This window comes from Apteryx rowi, unplaced genomic scaffold, assembly GCF_003343035.1.
Source record: "Apteryx rowi isolate R43461 unplaced genomic scaffold, aptRow1 scaffold_292, whole genome shotgun sequence".
NCBI classification, from domain to species: domain Eukaryota; kingdom Metazoa; phylum Chordata; class Aves; order Apterygiformes; family Apterygidae; genus Apteryx; species Apteryx rowi.
Window position 1 is genome coordinate 75,436 of NW_020449330.1, and position 23,219 is coordinate 98,654.

The 23,219-nt window shown below is 39.4% G+C and overlaps 1 protein-coding gene across 5 annotated transcripts in view; it reads right to left on the reverse strand.

Annotated features, from left to right (window-relative positions):
* ALKBH8 (alkB homolog 8, tRNA methyltransferase) overlaps positions 1-23,219 on the reverse strand; it is a 64,345-nt gene that overhangs the window by 29,976 nt on the left and 11,150 nt on the right. For 4 of the 5 annotated variants that reach the window (XM_026069333.1, XM_026069332.1, XM_026069335.1 and 1 more), the window contains exons 2-7: positions 22,018-22,161; positions 18,545-18,785; positions 17,276-17,407; positions 16,296-16,391; positions 14,774-14,878; positions 12,408-12,478 (exon numbers count right to left, since the gene is read on the reverse strand). In XM_026069333.1, the coding sequence (XP_025925118.1) occupies positions 12,408-12,478; positions 14,774-14,878; positions 16,296-16,391; positions 17,276-17,407; positions 18,545-18,785; positions 22,018-22,152 (780 nt within the window). In that variant the 5' untranslated portion in view covers positions 22,153-22,161. The remainder of the gene's footprint in view (positions 1-12,407; positions 12,479-14,773; positions 14,879-16,295; positions 16,392-17,275; positions 17,408-18,544; positions 18,786-22,017; positions 22,162-23,219) is intronic. The other variant, XM_026069334.1, reaches the window with a different exon arrangement.

Below are 23,219 nucleotides of genomic sequence, written 5' to 3' on the forward strand. Positions count from 1 at the left end.
CATTTCTTTTATTGATTTAGCCTTCTCCGCAATATTTTCCATTCCTTCAGGCATATGCCTTTCTTTACATATGTGGGTGATACTTCACTGACGTACAGGGAACTGCATCCACCCACACCAGGGCAGAATGTGTCCCAAATGTATGAAATCTATCATTTTCCTTTCCTGATACAGTAGGATTTGTACTGTTTGCACTCTGAGTACAGTTCAATGGAAGAGCACGAGGACACTGTTATCATACTGAAAAGGCAAAATCATGATCCTAGTGGTCTCCAGAAGACTCAACCTGTACAAGATATGATTCAGACTGCACAAGAAAGCAGTTTTGTATCCTTACATACATCTCCTCAGACTTGCTCTGAGTGTATTACTCTATGTCCTGAAAGCAAATACTCATTATTTACATGTTTAATGCTGTACAGAATGTCTACGGAGAAAGCACTAACCAAATCGTTACACCACAGACACAGCTGTTATGTGCAACTTTATATGCAAGTATGATGACATTTATGGTGTTCTGGTGCACACAGCTGTGTATGTGCAGCTGTGTATGTGTATGTGTGTATGTGGAATATTCACAATTCTTTCACACATGCTAAAAACTTGTAAACTCTCAAAAGAGATTTTCGGTATCTAAGCAGAAAAGGAAGGATTTCAGGGTTTGAAAAGAACATACCATCTTTTTCATATCACTGATCATCTACAATATCTGTGAAAACATACTATAATCAGTAATTTCCATGTCACCAAGGTTACAAATGCATGTAACAGAACTCTCTTCACCCCTAATCTTGTTCCCAACCCCAGCCTACCTGTACATTTTTCATCCTGTCATCACTCATTATAATTCTTGATCACAAGCTTTCTGAAGCAGAAGCTCTCCAAGGAACCGTGAATAGGGTATCCATATAATACAAATAATAATTGGTACAGAACAAACCACGCATTGGCGGAGTCAAAAAACATTGCCAAATTTGGAATAGAAAATGTCTATGGTGAATAAGGGAGTCCTTTCCAGCAAAGAGGACCTGAAATATTTAGGTTCAGGATGGTACTCTTTCACAATGTGTTAGTGTGGCACAGATCCACAGATCCACTATCTGTTGTATGACAGTCCAAGTCCTTACAGGTTCAGGATATTTCACAGCATGGATAAGACATTCTGCATGTTCATCATCCTGTTTAGTGGGAAACCTTCTTCCCTCACTCTCCACAAAACTCTGAGATGTTCATCAAACTCACCTTGCTCTCTCATCTCTGGAGGCCTCAGCTTTCTGCCTGTAACACTGTAGGACTGTAGGAATCCAAGCTAACTGTAAGTCGTAGGTGGGATTTAGTTCAAGATTAAGACATGTATACTTCGGCATCTACAGGTGTATGTTTAAACTCCTATTAGGTCACTGAAACCTGTGGAATGATTCAGACAACCAGACACTAGATGCCTACTTTAGAATGATCTGAATTATTCCCCTAGATTGAACTGACTTATCTCCATTGATTACAGTGGAGCTCAGACATACAGTGCACATGTATACACTTACTTCTACATGCTGAAATTTAAGTGTCTTAATCCTGGACGGAATACCATTGACAATGACATATTATTAAACACGGTAGCCAGCTGTATGGATTCAGCAGGTGCCCCAAATCCATTTAAATCAGTCCTACCTTAATTAAAACCCCTTTCTGCACTGTTACCACCACAAAGTCATGTCCCCCAAGTACTACTGCGCATGTTCCCGGTATATAAATAGCCCAGCGCAAACAAAGGTCAACTAGCACGTCTCATAACTCTATTAAACAACCGTCCCAGAGACCATTATAACAACAGGGACTTACTAGAATTCAAGACATCCAAATTGTGCCTCTCCTAACTCTTGCATTGTACTCACAAGAGCCAGCAAGACACAGTTTCTAATCCACTGCTACAGAAATCCCCAAATGGCCTGTTCCTTAATCCGCTGTATCTACATTGTACAAAGGAAAATCTCCTGAGGAACCAGGATCTGGCCCTGAATTTACAAAAATGGCTTAAATACTTAAAGAAGAATCATTCCTTACCAGACAAAACTGTATACTCCTAAAAAAAAAATAAATAACAAAAACCACCTTCTTTGTCAATAATGCCTCCAAGGGCCATAAAGTGCAATTCAAAAGACAGCATGATGCTGAAAGACTTCTTTAAAATCACTTCAGGAAAACTGTTTTATCTGTTCACACAATTGCTACTGTGTCATACCCAGAAGGTACCACAGATGCCTGAAATATACATATTATTTTAAAGTAGATAAAACAAGCAAACAGAAAAAAAACACATTTTAATGTTTGGGTAGGCAGTATTCTAACACCTCTGACTTTGCTCACAAGCAACATCATGTCTTTGTTCTCTCATACCCCTCATCTGCTTCACTAGCCCACTAAGTGTCTTCACATACTGTAGCTGAAAGTTATACGAAAGGGCTCTACTAGGGCCTCAGCATTTGGCCATGAACTTACTATAATCACTTACATACACAAAGAAAAGTCATTCAGCAGCAAATAAAACTATGCTCTATTTGGCTGCAGACACTGCATCTTAATAATGTAGTAAACATAGCCCAAAAACAACATGGCACCAGTCTGCCAGCACAACACCATGGCAAAAGATCACTTTTCATCTCAGAGATGGACTCAGGGACTTAGAATTAACAACAGAATCTCACCTACGCCAAGAGAATGCTTTTCTTATTGTGCACGTTTCAACAGAAACGGGGAACTGTTTCACTTGCTAAAGGCAGCAACGTATAAAAACTTAAACTGACACCAAATCTCACACAATCAGTGTGCGTCACAGAACTTAATTCAGCACCTGTTCAGGGAAAGGCTGGATGAACAGAAAAGCTATTATCTAGATCTGGAAAGATAATGGCACACAAAACACTTAGGCTTGAGCTAAACGCAGTAGAACGTGCTGTTCATTACTGCAGGATGACAAAAGTGGGACACTTAAGGATGAGAAGGATACTGCAGAGTGATGTAAGCAGTAGCAGAGGAGGAAGAGGAGGAGCAAGAATACCTCCCAGGCAACTGAGAACAGTGTCCACTTTTCCCTGCTTTCAGCTGCACAGCCAACCTTGGTTCCTTCCAACCATTCTTCTGCCATCCTAGCAAACAGAGAATAGCTGCATCTGGGTCTGCCCTGCACTGCACCCAGAGGGCTGCCTTAGACTCGGCCACTTTCTCCTGCCTAGAGCACATCTCTCTCTACCTTGATTTAGAATCTCTTTCTGTCAAGTATACCAGCATCCCAGGTTTGAAAGCTCCAGCGCACTTTAAACAGCACCTCACGTAGCTGACTGGCACATGGGTAGGTTTTCTATTCTGAATTGCAGGTAAGAGGTCAGTCCTCAACTGCTCTGTTGCCAGTTCCTCACTGAGAATTTCCAGAAGTAAATTCTCCTGAAATAAAAGCTCTGGGGAGACACCACTCCTAAAGCACTACGCGTTGCTGACAGGAAGAACAGAAACACTGTACTGCAGTACACAAGATGCTCAGATTTGAAAAGATAGTATAAAGGCCGACAGACTGCAAACTCCATTTGCTACACTTTGGTTGGTATTATCAAAGTCTGGTTCAAGCTGAGACAATATGCCACAGCAAGAGCTTAACAAGTTAAGCATGTTTCTTTGCTTACAGACTAATTGTGATTGGCTTGTGTTTTGATTAAACCATAGCTCAATGTATACCTGTGAATTTTTACATGAAATTTGCCACAGTCTTAAAATAGGCTCCTATAGCAATAGAGAATGATGCCACTGGCTAATGAAATTAGGTTTCTCTGTTGAATTCCAGGACTAAAGTACTGCTGAAAGGCAACAGCTACAGATAACGACTTTTTAGTGCCCTAGAGTTCAGCCTGTTTGCCGTTAATCTGTGGCAGACCCCAGGATTCCATTTCATGCACCAACTACTGATCTTCTAAAAATAATACAGGAAATAGAAATAACTTCCACTGATAAATCTCTCCCAGAAATTAAGACTTCTTAAAAAAAAATTTAATAACTCTATGCAAACAACAATATAGAGACTGCTAAAGGTAAAATACAGCATTCCTGTATTCTAAGGATGACATTCTAAAACCTGACTTGAATATAAATTGAGCTGTAGGAATATTATTTTAAAGGTAAATTGAAATACTGTATTAGTTTTGTTCTGCTACAACAATTACAACTGTCACAGGAATTAACAGTAACTTCATATTTAAATAGTTAATCTGTACCCCCCACTGAAAAGTAGTTCCTGTGTCAGTGATGGGTACATGGGGGAGTGAAGGGGAAAAAGAGGAAAAAAATGGGTTTTAGCTTAAAAAGAACAGTATAGTACATCAAAATCTAATATTTCTTTGTAAGACTTTTATCTATCTTCATACTTTCCACTATATGAAAACCAATTAGAAGTCTCTAAAAAAGCCTTGGAATAGCAAGAGGCTTTTTAGTAAGTACATTTGATTCCACTACAAAATTCAATCTATGTATTTGTGCATCACAGTAAAGCCATAACAGCCAGACATCTGAGAATTGGAAATGAAATGATGCTGCTTCAGCATACAAAATAAGAAAGGTTAGAGCAGCATGCTACAGAAACAGCAAATAGCTTGGAAACAACGGGTACTCTTAAAACAGAATCAAGTTTATACATGAATTATGCAGAAGTTTTCCTTCTTTATTCAGCAGATGGGATTGCAGTCAGAAAACCAGAAGACATGTTGGAGAGTTCAAACATTTTAGAAAATGTTTCACTGGCAGTAGGATTTTGGTGTGATTGTGAGAAAACTAACTGGAACTATATGACATTTTCATAACATCTCTGGGCATTTTTTCAGTGTGATATTGAGTGGATTTGGTTTCCAACTTATTTCCCCCTAATTTCAGTTTCTTTTGTCTCTCTTTCCACACTCCCCTTGCATTCACTGCTGATGCTGCTGTCCAAGGAGTTAAGGCCAACAACAACAACGTCCTTCCTCCCTCCCTTTCTTGACACCAGACATTCAAAGAGAACAGAGAATGCTAGGAAAAGCAACCTACTGGCTGCAAAGAAAGCAAAGTGGTAGAAACCTGGAGGAGCCCCAGCTCTGCCTTCTCCTCTTAGCAGCCAAAATAATGGGCAACGTGCACAGAAGAAACATAAAAGCACTCCACTAGCTGGAGCAAGTCAACTTCCTACTCTAGCAGAGCTAAAAGTAGGACAGGAATCCTATCTCAACAAGTCACAGCACATTCTGCAGCCTGATCCTAGAGCAGTCAAACTGTAGGTTGCCCTTCCTCAGAGCAGAAGTAGGATTCTCACCAATTTAAGAGTTAGCAGGCCTGGCACGCTGGGGAACAGCTTTATGGAAAGGCAAGGGAGATGAGAGGGTTCCTTCTTCTGTGGAGAGAAAGGAAGGCTGGTACACATCCTACCAAAGGGAGAGACAGGAGGCAAGTTTCCCAGAGTTGTTTGCCCTGTACGTGTTCACCAGTACTGAATGCCAGACCTCTGAGAATCACAGACAGGGACAACTCATACAAAGAAGCAGCAGGAAATTGGAATGTCTCACCAAGATGGAAGGGGGGAAAAAAGAGCATTTTTTAAAGACAAAACTTTCAAACACAGCTTCTCACTTAACTTAGCTTTGTTTTTGTTCCTCCCACATAGCTGAGGAGGGAGTGGGGAAGGTAAGACCTCCATGTTTCTGTCTTGCTTTACAGCAAATTACTGTCACAGAGTTCCTAGAGAAATGATGCAAGGATCATTGTTCTTGGGTCAGTTCTGTTTGAATGCTCTTCTTGTAGCATCTCAGTGCGAATCAAGAACAGTCAGCAGATTCCTAAAGCACTTGAGAAACAAATGCTTGTCTGCATTAGCTTCACGGTGGGTGTCTACTGTTACCTTTGGCTAAAAGAGGAGTTAGCCTAGAAACAGCCAAGGCTATGGAAGAGTGCAAGCTGGTGATAGGCATTGCAGCACATGGACACCTCTGAACAATTTACATGAAATAGGAAAGCAAGGCTTTCAAGAGCCTTGGAAAGATTAAAATAACTGATCAGGTGGAAACATCAGCAGGACATGTCTATGTCTGTGAGCAGAATCCTTTATGAAAATGTGAAAGAGACATCCAGCATAGAAAGATAAAAATTCAGAACAGCATGTTACTGAATATCCATTTTTGCCTGAAAAGACAGTAAGACTATTATAAATATCATCACAAAGGGATGCATGCTTTGTTGCTTATCTTAGAGGGCACAATTCTATATTCATTCACATCAACAGGAAGCTCTCCCTTGATTTTGACAAGTCTTGTATCTGATCCAACCTCAATGACAGTGCAGTGTGGTGATGACACGGACAGAAAGAGACACACAGGACATATTTGTACAGAGTAAACATGATAAAGACATTAGTTTCATCAAATAGCTGGTTGCTTTTCTTGTCCTTGCAAGAGTCCAGCACATTCACACAACAGAGTGTTTAGCAAATTCATTCACCCATTCATTTACTGCATGCCTCACAACAAGAGCAACACAGCTGAGAAGCCTAACATATTTAACTCATGGCACTCAAACACCTTTCACATGCAGAAGCTCTCCACCAGTTTCCAAAAATGAGATACCACCTTAAATGGAATAAATCACAGAATCACAGAATCACAGAATTGCTGAGGTTGGAAGGGACCTCTGGAGATCATCTAGTCCAACACCCCTGATCAAGCAGGGTCACCTAGAGCACATTGCACAGGATTGCATCCAGGCGCGTTTTGAATATCTCCAGAGAAGGAGACTCCACAACCTCTCGGGGCAACCTGTTCCAGCGCTCTGTCACCCTCACAGTGAAGAAGTGTTTCCTCATGTTCAGATGGAATTGTCTGTGTTTCAGTTTGTGCCCGTTGCCTTGCATCCTGTCGCTCGGCACCACTGAAAAGAGTCTGGTCTCATCCTCTCGACACCCTCCCTTCAGATACTTGTACACGTTGATAAGATCTCCTCTCAGCCTTCTCTTCTCCAGGCTGAACAGGCCCAGCTCTCTCAGCCTTTCCTCATAAGAGAGATGCTCCAGTCCCCTAATCATCTTTGTGGCCCTTCGCTGGACTTGCTCCAGTAGTGCCACATCCCTCTTGTACTGGGGAGCCCAGAACTGGACGCAGTACTCCAGATGTGGCCTCACCAGGGCTGAGGAGAGGGGCAGGATCACCTCCCTCGACCTGCTGGCAACACTCTTCCTCATGCACCCCAGCATACCATTGGCCTTCTTGGCCACAAGGGCACATTGCTGCTTCATGCTTAACTTGGTGTCCACCAGCACTCCCAGGTCCTTCTCCACAGAGCTGCTTTCCAGCAGGTCAACCCCCAACCTGCACTGGTGCATGGGGTTATTCCTCCCCAGGTGCAGGACCCTGCACTTCCCTTTGTTGAACTTCATGAGGTTAAAATAAAACAGCTGAATTTAGTATATAGATATGAATACAGCTCCTTGGGGCTTCCACCTAAATGATACAGAAGCCACTGCAGACTGCACTTCTTCAGGAACCGACAGAATCCATGGCTGTATGATGGGTACAGCTCAAGAAATTTGTCTTATGGATCGGAAAAAAAATGCTATCAAGCTTAAGGAATTTCACCAGAGCCACTTGAACAAACTTCTGAATTCAGCATTAGGTTGTAGTGATTAATTTTAATGTCTGCCATTTTTGCCAGGGAACATTTTGGTTCTTCCAATCTAATCTCTTTATAAACAATGATCGTTTTTATTTTATAATTTCACCTACTACAATTATGCTGCTAGCATGGAAAGAGGAAAAAGGTTGTTCAAAGTCTTACAGCCACTGCCAGAATAATTTCTCAAATGCTTTATGACTTCCCTTAAAAGAAAAATAGAGATGTAAATGTAAGCAACAAATTAAACTGAATCAGCAGCCTACCAAGATAAGCAAAACATGATTGGGACCACACACTTAATACAACAATACCCGGGGTCTGTCTACCTTGCTAAAACTCATTCAAAAACACAAAACAGTTGCTAACTAACTGTCAATGGCTGGATACAATCTAGACTTTCTAAAGGCTTCTGACAAAATCTTTCTCAAGCAACTATTACAGAAACAGCTAGTGCTACAGCAGCGACAGATTTCTATTTCTTAACCAAGACAGATTAGAAATAGATTAACAGATAAGAAACAAAACTGCAGGAATAAATTATCAGTCTGAAAGAAGGGTAATAGCAGAGTACCTCATTCTATCAGTTCTAGGATTACCATTGGTAATGCATATTTCAAAAGGTCTGGTGGGGTGTTTCTTTGTAATATTGCTCTGCTTCCAAGGTTTATAAGAGCCACTGCTTTTCTTTTTAGGTCAAGGCCCTTAATATCTGCAGGCGAGGACATCCTGAATATGCATTCAGATGAACAGAAGATAGGAAGAGGTCAGGGATTACCTCATGTTCTCAGCCTTCTCGTTTAACCTTGAGCCATGAATCTGGCTCAAAACCCTGAAGCTTCTCTTCCAAAGAAGTTAGGTCAGGGGCCTAATCAAAGGCACCGCAGCATCAGTTCTCAGTGTTTATACTAGCTTTCTGCCAGGACAAGGCACAGAGATAAGAAGCAGAGCAAGGCACTCAAGGTAGAATAGTAGAGGCCAAGGAGAGGAGAATGACAAGCCTGGAATATTCACATCAGGGCTGGATATTAGGAAAACAGGACAGAACACCGTAAATAGAGCAAGGTGCCAACTCGACATAATATAAACCCTTTGGGAAAACAATGATTATGCTTCACCCTCCGTCATGAGGATAGCAATAGGTGTCCAATGGTAGTCTTCAACAGGATGAGGCAGGGCTGAGAGGAGGAAGGACTGCAGTGTATCACTAACTACTGGGAGTAAGAAGTCTGCAGCCAGAAAAGAAAAATTCTTTTCTGGGTTGCATACTTTCACACAACTCAGAACATCGTAGAAACATTACCTCTGTATTTCTAAAATTTTAACAAATCAAGGCTTATGTGACAGCATGTTAAATGGCAAATTAGGAAAAGTGGAAGAACAGAAATCTCAATATTGATCAAGCTCTTGCTGCAATCCCACAAAAGGGAACTTGACATGGGCTTCACCTAGAATTTTTCTGAGACAGCTCCAAACTTTGTCAGGCCTCTCAGATGAAATATTGTACAATTATGTATCTCTAGAGACACCAAATGGAGGCACTGAAAATAACATCCTAGTCAAATCAATACAGAAAACACTTAACAGAAAGAACTGCTCCCTGTTTTGCAGCACTCTGTTCAAATTCATGGGAACAGGGACATATGGTATGCCACTAAACTTAATAAATCACTTAGAACAGATTTTAACCCACTGCCTTTCTTTTCCTACTATCACAACTTCTGAATTACAGTTATATTCAATATAACTGAAGCCGTAATAGGTTTGAGAACCTATGTTGATGGCTAAGGCACTAGGTGAGGATGTGAAACACTTGTGTTTAGTCCCAGCACCATGGACTTCATGTTCATAAGCCAAGATATTTATTTTATTTACTAGCACCTGCCTAACTCAGAGATCCTGTAAGGACAAATATACCAACAACAGAAACGTTTAGGTTCTCCAGGGATAGGGCATATACAATAATCTAGGATTGCAAGACTTAAAATTAGCCATGATACAATACATACAGCTGCACAACAGCTGAAGGAAAGACAGAAAGATCTTTCCACAACTTAATATAAGAATATATGTGGCACTATGCTATCTTTTCTTCCTCTGAAGTATCTAGTTAGCTAACCTCAGAAAGAGGACACAGAACCAGCTGGGATACCAGTTTCTTTCTTTATGGCACATTTTATTTAAATGTGAGCATCTGTTGAGGAGAATAAAGAAAAGACAAGACATATGACTGTTTATATACTTTTTCCATAACGTTCTACCCTAATTTATTCAGGTGAAGATATTAAGTCACAATAAAGGGAAAAGGATAGAGAGAATGAGAGACAGATACCAAAGTTTGCCACTGTATATGCAGCTGCGACAATATATTACCAGTGTGTAAGTTTTGTATATAGAAGACTGTGATGGGAATAAAATTGCTAACTTGCATATTACTGTAGCAGACATTTACATTTTAAAATCAGATGAAGATCTAAGTGCACAAAAATATATTAAAGACATCATTAAAAGTTGTAGAGGTACCAGAAAGAAAAGCCATTAAACAATGCAACATTTTATGGACCACCGGCTTGTTTTACTATATGTGTGTTTTGACTGTCTGCATCTGAAAAGTACATTAATGGTCCATTAGGAAAAGGCACTGAAATTTGGGAGCTACCTAACAGACTGTGACCAATGCCCATGTCTGAAATATCTACAAATGGCCCAAGTCTGACTATTTTCTTGACTGAAATATATACGTTCCAATTTTTAACAGCATCATAACACTCCAGGCAGTCCACTTCTTGGAATGGTTTGTATTTCTCAGGTGATTAAAATCACTCTGCCTTTGGCCATCTGTTTCAGACCATCACAAAGGTGTGCTATAATATAATCATCTAGAAATGCACTGCCTATAGTGCCTTACTGATGAAGTAACAGAGGCTCTGTGCCAGAGTCCACCAAGGCCTGAGACCTAGGTAGAAAGGGATGTGAAATTACAGCAGCTCTAATACAGTTTTTATAAAGAAAAAAAAATTTTTTTTTTAAACTTACAAGGTCAACTTAGAAGCAGCTCTAAGTTGGACTCACCTACTGCTGCTATGCTGCTTTGAACGCTCAGCATGTATTAGAAAATTAAACTAAAGGACAAACTGCACCCAAGATCGATTAGAGCCTTTGTCCTAGAATCCCATGAAACCGCATGAAAGAAATGAAAGTTCTCATGTGCACTAACACGGAGGTGTTGACACTGTTAAAGATGCCACTGCAGTTAAACAGAGCAGAACATGCTATTTCAGAAACAAGGCTAAGCACTGAAGGGACATGAGGAAGTCACCCCTAGATAGGGTGATTCCAAAGCACAACTAATCCCACATGTTCTTACTTTTAGTAGACTCCTTTGGGAAAGTCGCTGTGGTTAGATGAACATGATCTGGCTCAGAGGACTGCATGGCAGCACTGGCATCCCCCTTTCAAGCAACAGAGAGTACAGAGGTGCCACTGCTGCACATGTGAATGGGAAAACTATTATTCCTTAGACTCACCCTCAGTCCCTGGAGTTCCACATTGACTAAACAACCTGCAAAAGGGAAAGAGGAAGTCTACAATTCAAAGAAATCTAGTGGTCAGAATACCCAGCCATGCTCCTCTCTCTGCCTAGAACAGCAAGACAAACCCAGACCAACAATCAAAGCTGTTGTTTTATAACAAGAGAGCCCTGACTATCAGTATACAGGTACAACTCCATATGCACACACACACTTGTGTCCTCCGCAACACCAGTGCCAGAACAAATAGCAGATTAGATCGTTCTCATATGGAGTTCACAGCTTGTGGATGTAAAAATTCAACACTTCAAAAGTCAAATTTTTATTAGCCGTTGCTACAAGCTTCTGTTATTAGCTTTCTTAGGCTTCTAGTTATCTAACATCATGTGAATATACAGCAATACAGCATCCCTGACGCAAAAGCACAAGACAGCTCCTTTGCTTGCTTTCATTGCTATATGTAAGTGTAAAATACAAGCACTTTCAGGAAAAAAGTAGGAAGATAGGAAGGCCAAGTATCAAAGACTTGCTACAGTAGTGTGTATGGCAGAGAAGTAATGCTAAATCTGTAAAGCAGGGGTAGGCACAGATGCAGTAGATGAATCTAAATAGAAAGAGTAGACTAATTAGAGGAGAAGGAGGTAGAGGACATGGACTCTATTCTCAGCCCTACTCTTGACCTGTTGCATGAGTTCATGCTAGTTCACTTTGCTGCTCTTCCATCTCCCTTCCCACTCTTTGACTGAATCATCTGCATGGGTTGGAAGCTGATGCAGGCTTCAGACTTTGACTGGACCCCCTATATGTAACAGATCTACATGAGCCTACTGTACTGAATGTAAATATTGTAGCAGGCTTAGGCAGACCAGAGGGAACAACAGATGACACAGGAGAAAATGGAATTAGAAATATCAACAGGAGTGATATTCTTTCTAATATGAATACAAAATGAAAAGAAGTCAATGAAGAACTGGATGCTAGGATTTAAAAAACAGGATTATTCCAGCACCAGTGGTATCACAGTGACATCAACATTTCATTGCAGTTGCTTATTTACTTAGCGTATCACATTACCTTACATGCCTGATAGTGAACTTGGATAAGTGTGATCAGACACCATGGAAAAGCAAATTAAAAATATTAAACAATATAAAAATGAAAGTTCACAATAAAGCATTACCAAAACATATATACAAACATTAAATTTACCTCAGCTCCTAAACTGAGAGAGACTATTTCATCCTCAAAAGCAGAATGTGTATCAATATGAGGAGGAATTCCTGTATAAGAAATGCCAAAAAAGTCATTATAATAATAGAGTAATATCTCTGCAAGCTCTATTTCTATAGATCTCCACATCAAAAAGTAGAATGTATGTTTGAACAAACTAAACTTATCGTAAAGGAGAGAGCTGCCTTCTGAAACAATTCAGGACCAGACCAGTCTATCATGCCCAGATTAGATGTACAGTTAACCCAAGGATCCTCTATAATCAGTGGAAAAAAATAAGCATATTTAGAAATCAGTCTGTCTAAATATTTTATCATGTTTTTCTGGTTTCTAAATATTTTTCTTTGGCACCCAAAGACCTCATTCACCCTCTGAAGATTCTTAATGCTCTCCTTGATACAGAGAGCTCCTGAGACAATTATGCTCTCTTCTCAGGCACCTTAGAACCAACAGTTACACAAAATGATTTTGGACCTTAGTTCATCTATGACCATGTATTTTTCTCTCAATCCCTTCCCAGAGCAGGAATCATCCCAAATGCTCTTTGTATTGCTAAGCAAATGACTCTGCTAAGTGTCTCACCTTCAGAATTAGGACCCTTTCACTACTAACAAATATAGGCACTAAGGGGGTCAAATCCTGCCTCTCCTTTGTACGTCCCAGGAGAACTCCGCACACCAACACTAGGCTAACCCCTGGGCAGTACATCTGCTGGGGTACAAGTAACCATGTACACTTGAGAATTTCCAAAGGGACAGCAAACTTTTTTTTTTTTTTTTTTTTGAATCAGCCAGTCAGAAAGGCACCGCCATTCCCTGGAGCGTGTGCCACACATTTTACCACCAAGTGCTGAAATAGCAGTCTGCAAGCCACCGCAAGATCGCAGTACGTGGTGGGAAGCTGTCACCAGCCATGGAGCAAGGCCTACAGACAACTCAGGAGAACTGCAACTACACCCTCCTTTGACAACATAACAGGCCCAGACAGATAAAGAATAACTCCTATTTGATCCAAACCAAAACATTTATGTCCGCTTATTAAAAAATCTGCCCACATTCATTTTGGACACTATCAAATTTTCTGAGTTAAAAACAATTTTTCCTAACAGTGTTAAGGCGCTGTAAAAAGCCTCCTTATTATATGCCAGATTTCACCTCCAGACATAAATATTCTGAGTTCCATTACTTTTAATGAGATCAACACAAATGTTTTATGAGGCCAACACTAGTCTGACAGAAAACTGGCCAGACTTGAAAACTGATCCAAGGTCACGTATCTGTGTTTGCTTATAACTCTGATTCAATATAAAGTGCAAATTCTGCCTTCACATGCATGTTGAAATCAGATACCTGAAGCCATCGGCCACTTTTTAAAACTTTAAATTTAATGTCCAGTGACAGAATCTGGCTCAAAACACAGATACTATGGATATTAATCTGACTATACTCTATGCTCATTCACATCCTAGCAATTTGCACTTAAGAAAGAGTATTTTGCTTTGGGTTTTGTTTTTTTTTGTTTTTTAAGTACTCCTTCTACTCCTGATAGAAATCTACAGCTCTAACTAATCTCCTCAGATATTCCAGCAACAGTACATGACTGTATCAGTTTAACAGACTGTCAGATACATAAATAAATAGGATCAGGTTTTCAGACTCCTGTTTGGCAGACTCTGAATTAACTATCAGGCATTAATTCTGAAAGGAAAGTTGTCCTTTCTTCCTAAGGACAAACTAGATATTCCCTAGAGAAGGGAAGCCAGATACTTAGCCTTGATGACTGACCTTAGCAAAAAGCAGAGTGTATGATTTATTCCCTAGAGGTGTGGTTAGAAGCAAATTTCTCTTCAGTTGTCTTAAGTTTGGGAAAGATTGCTGGAATAGAGTACTTTCTTATCCCTCAAATAAGAGAACACTGCTTGCATCACACTTAAGAGCCCACATATCACAAATACTAACAGCAAGAGCTGTTTCTTGGAGACTGTATGTACAGCACAGGGAGCAGGAGAGTTTGGAAAAGTAACTGAGAAATGCACTTAGGTGCAAAACCAAACATGACTATTTATTTCTGTATCTTTTTATGTTTAGGTTCTTTGCTATGGCTCAGGACTCTGAAACTCCATCAATTTCCATAACAATGGTATCAAAACTGTACAAGTTCCCCAGTTCAGAAGACAGTATGAAGACATTAGTTTCAATTCACCAATGCATCTCTGGTCACAAAGGTAATATATTAAGCAAGTGCTTAAATCCTGTCCCTCCACCAGAACCCATTTAGATGCTATTCTCTTCTGAATTTCAGTCGAGGTAAGGAGCTCAGACTTTTTAAAGGACAAATACACTTACCTTGTCCAGGTTCATACTGATTTACAGTCAGTTGATCAGGTTTATGTTTGATATACCCCCGCTTCAAGCACTTCTCCAAGAATAGGTTGCAAATTCCAGGGAAACCTAGTTTTAGAAACAAAACTGTAAGCAAGACGGCTTCTTACACTTTTTATTTAGAATAAATATAATATTTGGTCAAAATACATAGAAACAGCCTTGTAAGTATGCAAGGCCATCTTTAATAAAGACCACTCTGCATTTGCTATAACACATACATCAAAACTGTGCGCCTGATCTGCAAGTTGGATATATTTATAACATCTCACAATTAGAAAGGCCATTCATCCAAGCCCTCCACATTCATGAGCAGACTAGACCCACTGTTTGCAAATGCAAACTGCATTATCTCTGCACATAAATAAAAGCTTATCAAATCAGAGGCAAAGTTTCCACCAACCACAGTAATATGGGATTTGCAGTCAAGAAGAAAAATTATTATACAGAAAGTCAGAAGTTGTGTTAAGACCTCTCTAAAAGCTTTACCCTATAAAAATCTGTTACTGAATTAGATGCTGGATTAAATATTTCCAAATAAATCAGCTGAAGTTAAATCTGCTGTTTTTAAATCAGGAATGAAAGTTACAGTCCTGCACTGAATCTTTAGTTTGCTATTACACCTGATGACGACTTAACTGTAAAATTCTGTCGAATGTTATCCCCCATAAACATGTTAATAACAACCTCTTCATGAATCTATTGTCTTTTTTATTGTTTTCCCCCAGTGAAGTGTTTACCCTAGTTATGTTCCCCTCACACACAAAATATTCCAGCTGTGAGACCAGAAAACAGCTCAAATATCAATGCTCTTATGATTATATACAGCTTTACTGTTAGAACTCCAGTGCAACCAGAATCCATTTGTTAGAAGCTACATCCACCACTGTATATATGCATCACCTTAAACACTTATATTTAAGTTTTATTAGAATTTAATGCCTCATTTTACTATTTTTATATCTAAGACTATAAGATGACTCACTTGCATTCCTCTGACTCAGAACTCTCAACTCCAAATGAGTTATTCAAACCTTTTCAAGACTGCTTTCAGTTCAAAGGAAAATTGTTTTTTGGTGTGCATCCAGCAAGCTTCAAGCTAGTAAAGATAAGTATACACAGCCATATATGTCACAACCCCCCACAAACTAATATATAATTTGTAACATGTAATTGCTTTATGAAATGAAACTAAAAAAGAATGACAATTACAATCCCAAAAGCCATATTTGACTAGACCTCAAAAAAGGATAACAACCCCCAGCAAGTGATTAAAAACAAGCTTCAAGCACACACACTAATTACAAATGGATCCCATTCTGGAGTACTGTTTAGTGTAGTGATTCAGTGAAGGCTCTCCTTTAATTAGAATCTCACCTCCCCTTTAATTAGAATCTTACATCCATACCTTAGTGCGGCTAAAAGATTTATATAATGGTTTAAATATTGGTGTAACGTAAATATTATTTAATAGGAAAGTTCTCACCTCCAGGCAAAGGTTTATCTTTATCAACATTGTTGCTATTATAGCAAAACTCATATCCAAAATGTTTTACTCTTCTATGTTTTAAAGTCTTCTGGGCTGTGAAAGCACACAAGTTTAAAATAAGATTAGACTACATAAAATAGTTCAGGCAATTTGCTGCTTGCCTATTCCATCTCACCTCTGTTAAACCTAAACACTCTTTAATCAATTGCTAAAACAACATCTGACCCTTATTCTTGATGGTACACACTTCTTTTGCAAGTACAAAAGGTAACAAGGCATCAAGCCATCACATCCACTACAGTCTGAAGTCACCTGCCTCTGTTTTTGTACATATAAGAAGTAGAGAAGTACCAATTTTACTGACGCATGTTTAATGCATCTTTATTCTTGCCCTGACCTCTGGACTAGCATTTGATTGTTACCTTGAATATACAGCAGGATCTTTCACTTTCACTAAGTTACATGTTAACTAAGGTCAATATAACCTTTTGCATTGTTCCAAGGAATAAAATTTATATAGGAACTTTGGAGTTAATTCCAAGAACAAGTCATTTTATTACTCGATTTAACTCCATAGGGCTCAAGCGAAAGCACAAAAGCATCTGGAAAGAGTATTTCACTGACCTCTTTTTGGTTTAACATAAGACAGTTCCTAAGTAGGACATCAGATTACAACCTTAAACCTTCACAGAACAAAGTCTTGTGGCTGGAATGAACTGTCTGAAAAAGACTTGAGGTGTCTGTGGATGGAGGAATCTTATTCAAGTAAACCCATTTCAGGATATCACTTTAGATCACTTGCCCCTGGTAGTTTATCACTTATGATATAAGACCCAATTTCTAAAATACAAAGAACAAATACACAATAATTTCAAACAACACATTTTCCAACATGCAGACTTCTTGTAAACTGAAAATGCAGAAAATACTAGTATGAAAATATTTTTGAAGGTCTGGATTTGTATGGTTTTGCTCACCATTTTGAGTATCTTCATCTTCTGTCCAGTCAATACTTTCCAGCATCCTCCTTTCTTCCTCTGGAGAAATAACCTTTTCAACCACTGTTAGGCCTGGAGGCAAGCTTGTAGGTACAACATTCTTCCAAAAAACTAGGGTGTATGGAAAAAGATAATACTGCCACTGTTTAGGGAAAATAAACCATGCATTCCCTATAGGTTACAGCTATAGGAACATTTACAGAAAAACAGTATAGCTGCAAGAATATTTACTTCAGTGATGCAACAGAGCCTTGATTAGTTTCTGATTTGGTGAATGAATGATCCCCTTTTGACATGATGAAACAGGATAAAGCCCAAATTCTGCATCACACAAAACACTTTCTAAGTTTGACTGCATAAGAACAATAAGACTCCATGCTTCCCAAATGCAAAACTGTCTGTTTTTCTGTCAAAATAATGATTAAAAATTTTCCAATAATTTCAGGAGAGATTCTACCAGCATTTCAGTTTAACTTTCATTTAACTTCCAGTTAAAATTCACACTTTAACTTTGGTGATTCACCTCTGCTTGTAGCTGTCAAGCAAAGACTACCACTGAAATTCTAATGTTCCAATTACCGTTAACAGGGGAAAAAAATGCTTTTGTTATTTTCTATTATTTCTTGTATTCGATGCCCAGAGAAGCAACTTGTGATCAAATATGGAGGACCATAATGCTATACCTATTTGAACAGAAAATGTTGGTGACAGAGGGGCCTTCAGCTAGCTGTCCTAACTTTCTTTTTTTAATTAAAAGTATCTATCACTGACAGAATGTACAGACCAACCCTTTTCACTAGACACTACAAACTCATGGGAAGAGGTACATAGAAAGAGGGTTCCTGTCCTAAATAGTTTAGTCAGTCACAAAAGAGGCTGAAGAGAGCAAAAAAAGCAGAAATCTCACTGTACATATTTTCCTTCCTTCCAGTGGACTATCCTGAGATCTCTTGGATCCCAATTTAGCTCCTTAATCACAAAACCTTCATGTGCAGCATTGAATGGTCTGGAAACTACCTAAGTGACCACCTCTCTCCTTGTGCCTCAAAGTAGAAGGGAGTCCAAATTAGAGCATCCTATCATCAAATACAAGGAGAAAATGACATTTTTTTGGTGAGGTGTTTTCGATTCTGGCTTTAATTTTCTGTCTCTACTTATGAAGATCAGTGGGGTTTTAGCTATATTTATACTCTAAGAAGCAAAAGCAAAGGGAAGCAGTACTTTTATAGGGGAGCAGAACAACAATACCTTTTTCCACAAAATTAATATATAGAACAATATTTTGGCCAAAGTCCTCCCGTGTAACTTCTTTTCCATTGAGGGCATCAAAGGCTTTCTTGGCTTCTTCTGTTGTCCCATATTTCACAAATGAATATGGTTTATTCGGTGGCATTAAGAGTGTTTCCACCAATCCATATTCTTCTACTATTCTGAACAGTTGGTGTCTACTCATCCCATTACCTAGACCAGCATTGGCAACAACCAAGCTCTAATTAAACAGAAATAAAAGAAAAAGGAGAATTAGTGATTACTGTTGATTGAGCTGAAATAAACACTCTAACAATACAGCAGCTCTATAAAGAAAAATGGAGCAAGCCCATGAATACTCTTCTATGTATTCCACCAAAAATATTTATATTTCAATTAGCCTAGTATCTGAGGCTAGAGCATAGGCAACCTAGTCCAGCACACATTCTGGCATAAAGGCTTTCAACCTTTAGCAGAGATATAGCCTCAATTCTTGCATGGAGTTGCAAGACCACTCAAGCTTGGAACTGGCATATGTGTGTCCTCAGGTGTACCACAGATAAAAAGTGACACTGGCAGACATCATGTTGGAGTCCTCTAAAAAGGAACTTTTCTGGAGACCTGTTACTACTAACAAAAACAAACAGAAAAAACTTCCAAGACTGTGATTCTTTTTTTGTTGTTGTTGTTAAGAAAGGATTTCTCTTCTTTGCCAAGGAGTCTTTTCAAGCACACAGACTGGTATTCCCAGTCCCATTCCATGTCCCTCATATATCTGGAAGCAGCCTCTATAAACAGAGCATCTAGCTCTGCTTTAGCACTCTCATCTGAAAAATTCTCCCTCTTGCTTTTATATACAAGAGGGATCTGTGTCCCATCCTTAGTTAACACAGATTACTTCGAGTACAAGGCATAATTGCTTAATTTTAGGCTTTCATAGTGATTTATGACCAGAATTTCCAGTGACAGTTTGTAAGGACCATTGCTGGTTCGCTAAATATTAGAAGAAACACAAAAAATAGATTTTTTTAAAGGACTACTATTTAAGAAATATCCTTTGCAAAAACCATAGTCCTTTTTTAAATAAAATTAGAAAGTTCTTTTGAAATGTGAATAGCTATGTGCCATAACTAGATGTTCAGTCTAACCATGGAGGATAGAGAAGTTTAAGTCCCATTTTAAAGGCAAATGAGGATGCAGTCTTGAAGTTGTGATTGAGCTTTGGTGACTCCATACAGCTAGCAACAATTTACTCAGATTGTCTCCACGTAACACCTTTCCAGAAAACTTTCAGACAATCTTTTCCTTAAAGTCTATAAACGTTCTGTGACCTTTTCTGAAAGCAGCTGGTAAAGTGTTCAATCGTTTCAAATGATAGCATTCCACTTCTCTAAAAGACAGAAAATTAAGTTTAAAATTGAAGAGAAGGATTTAATAAAGAAAAAGATGACAGTATTTTTTTTTTTTTTTAAGTGAGCACACCTAAGTTACTGCTGAAATTGTCTGTTGTGGTGGCTCTGTTAACACTTTTTAGTGCAGCATCAGGCCGTCCATTACTGATCAAATTTTTCAAAGATAACTACATTAGTGAGTACCGTTATTAATACAAATTCCAGAATGTTACTAGTGGGGAGGCCCTTCGTGTAGGGGAAATGAGGAGATTCAAGTGTTTTCACTGACTATAGACACTTCATCTACACAGACCTTGACTACAAAACAGCAGCACATGCAGCAACTGATCACATTCTTGTGACTGAGCAATGTCATTACAACCAGATCCCCTGCACTAAGCCTACCAGGATTTTCTAGAGTCTAGCATCCATGAGGAGCTTGTTGGACCCAAAAATTATTCACGTGGGTAGATTAGATGGATAATTTGGTACCTGGGGCAGTGTCAAGGGAAACAAATCCTGGATCACAGACCCACCTGCAAGCAACACTAGAGAAGGAAAAAAAAAAAACACTCCAAAGAGCTTATGATTTTAGTGTATGCTCACATGGTACGAAATCTCAGTGAAGACAAAACCCAGTTTTATTAGGAAAAAGTATAAAGATTTGATATGTTTCTGTATTTGAATGGGAAGAATTTGCAAGATCAAGATGAACAGAGTAAATGCTACAGTACTAGAATATGTTTCAAGCCAACTTAGCATCTCCCCACAGCTGACACAAAGAAGTCAAACTCTCTTATATCCTCCCTCCCTTCCTTTGCTCCTGGCTGCAAGTTCCTGCCACTTACCTTTTGCTAGCACCAGTCAGTATTCACCAGGTACCTCTCTGATCTGCTGTAACTCTCTACCGTGACAGAAAACTGACAGATCAAAAAACTGGGTAGTTTTCTGTTAGGTTAGGGAATAAAGGGGATTATAGAAAATTTCATTGAGTGTCCTAATGAAGACTCCTAAAGAGGAAGAATTGACCTCTCTTGTCCCCTTTTATGCAAGGGAAGAGAATGTTTGCAAGGGAAGAGAATGTTCTCCCCTTTTCAAGAGCTGCAAGTCAGTCAATCAGTTCAACTCCCACAGAATCACAGCCTAAATCAATTTAGGTGAAGAAAACAATGTAGGAAAGATTCTAAGATAGACATGTTTTTAACAGGATGTGTAGATGAAACATATTGATGAAAAAGTATACAGGAAAAAGGTACAAAGCTAAAAGCCAGAGAAGAAGAAAAGAAATCATAGAAAGAAAGAGAAGAAAAGTCTATCTACTTCAGCAGGGTAACATTTTCCATGCTTCATCATCCTTCCTAACCCAAACTATTGTTTCAGACTAAAAAACTTCATCCAAAGACCAGCAAAGTCTCTCCACAGACATTAACAGCTCAAATATGGTTCTGCTTTGGAATCAAAGAGGTATAGTTAACCCTCAGTCTCAAGAAGGGCTTTCTAGAGAAGAACTGCACTTCAGAAAAACATAAGGGCAGTTAGGACAGATAAGCAGCATTTTCACATTCTCATTGTTGGGGCCCTTGCGGTGCTTCAGATCAATAATCTATATGAGATATAGAGCATGGAACTAACACTGTTTAGGATTARTYGCTTAGCACAACTTGCTTAGCATTAGTAGCTAAATTTGCTGAAGCCTTAGGCCTCAGGCTATAGCCACTGCTACGTGCTTTGAAGTAGTCCACCAAGGACACTGGTGCAGCTGGAAATGATACATCCTGAGAAAGTACAGATAAACTAGCAGAAGCCAGTGGGAACVRAGKTTAAGGKYWAGAYAGYTTTGCTAARTAAGTAGCAAGGTACAAGGCATGATCGCTGCGTGCGTGATCGGTGCCATGATTGGCTACCTGTGACATAATCTGCATGGTGATTGGCCTAGCAAAGYGTACGACTGCACAAACATATATAAGATGGGCAAATTGCCGAATAAAGTTGGAATTGAACCTGCATTCTGTGAGTGCGTATGATTCTTTCCCGTCACTCCCGCGGACCGCGACACTCATAAAAATCAGAGCTGCAAATCACCTGTGTGGCATGGGAGACGCACTCAATGCCCTCATGTCTCATCAGTGTGTGCTGAGCTCTGACCTGCTTCCTCAATACCTTCTTCTTCATTTTATGAACCTTCAGATGATCTTGACTGGTTTTGCCAACTTCCATGCTGGTGATCTGAGAAGCAGAAATAATAATACATAGTAAGTTTCCTGTTTGAAGAATGAAATACCTCAGTCTGCTCCAGCAAACTGCTCTGCTATAGCCTCCCTGTCCTATAAGTCATCTTTAGGGTAGTAATGGGACTTCTGATAATTCCAGGTTTTATGAGCTATTTGGGGCTGACAGAACTGAATCTGCACATTACTGTCCTCCTCAGTCAACAGCACAGTCCTCCCCACCTTAGAAGCTTTGTTATTAAACTTTCTTTTGTTAAAAGGCTTCCTCCCCAAGACCTTATAAAGATGCTAGATTTTATTTTCCACATTTTTCTCATCTCCACTCTACTCTTTTATTCCCAACATCACTATATACATCCATTTGTAGTTTTTATCCTGCCTGCCCCTCCTGTTTTCACTAAGTAATTTCAGCTGATTTCCTTCTCCTCCTTACACAGTCTCTCCAGAGCAGAACAAGGGAAAAAATGTGTGTGGAACTGCCATGACACTTGCATCATCTTAGCTTCTAAGTTATTCAGTGTTTCACCTAATGCTTGAGTTGGAGATGAACTGTTCCCATTTGGCCTCCTATTTCAGACTTGCCACTTTCAAATGAATATGACATTTGGCAAAAATTGTGTTTTCTTCAGAGCAGAAAAATGTGTCTGATACCCAGAAGCCCAAGAATGAGTGATCAGGATGCTCCGCAGCTCATCAGCACATTTCCCAAGGCCAAACCTCAAGCAAATCACATTCCTGTTATGGGAAGGAACAAAACAACTGCGTACATCTGTTGACTATTGAATTTAGTGGCAGCATACCATTTATCCTTCAGTAACTCACTGGTAGGCAACTCATTCACTGGCCTTCTCCAGGCTTTGTTGCGTCTTTTGCCCCTCCTCGTCTACCCCTATACTGAGATCATGCAGTACCCTTCCCATGCCCCTCTGAGCCTACTTTCTTTTCCCTTTTCTCTTCTCACTTCTTTCAAACCCAAGAAAACAGTCCAGACCTCACTTAAGACTATGACAAAGCTTCCAGACACTGATGTGGCCAGACTGTGCTCTTCTCTTCTCT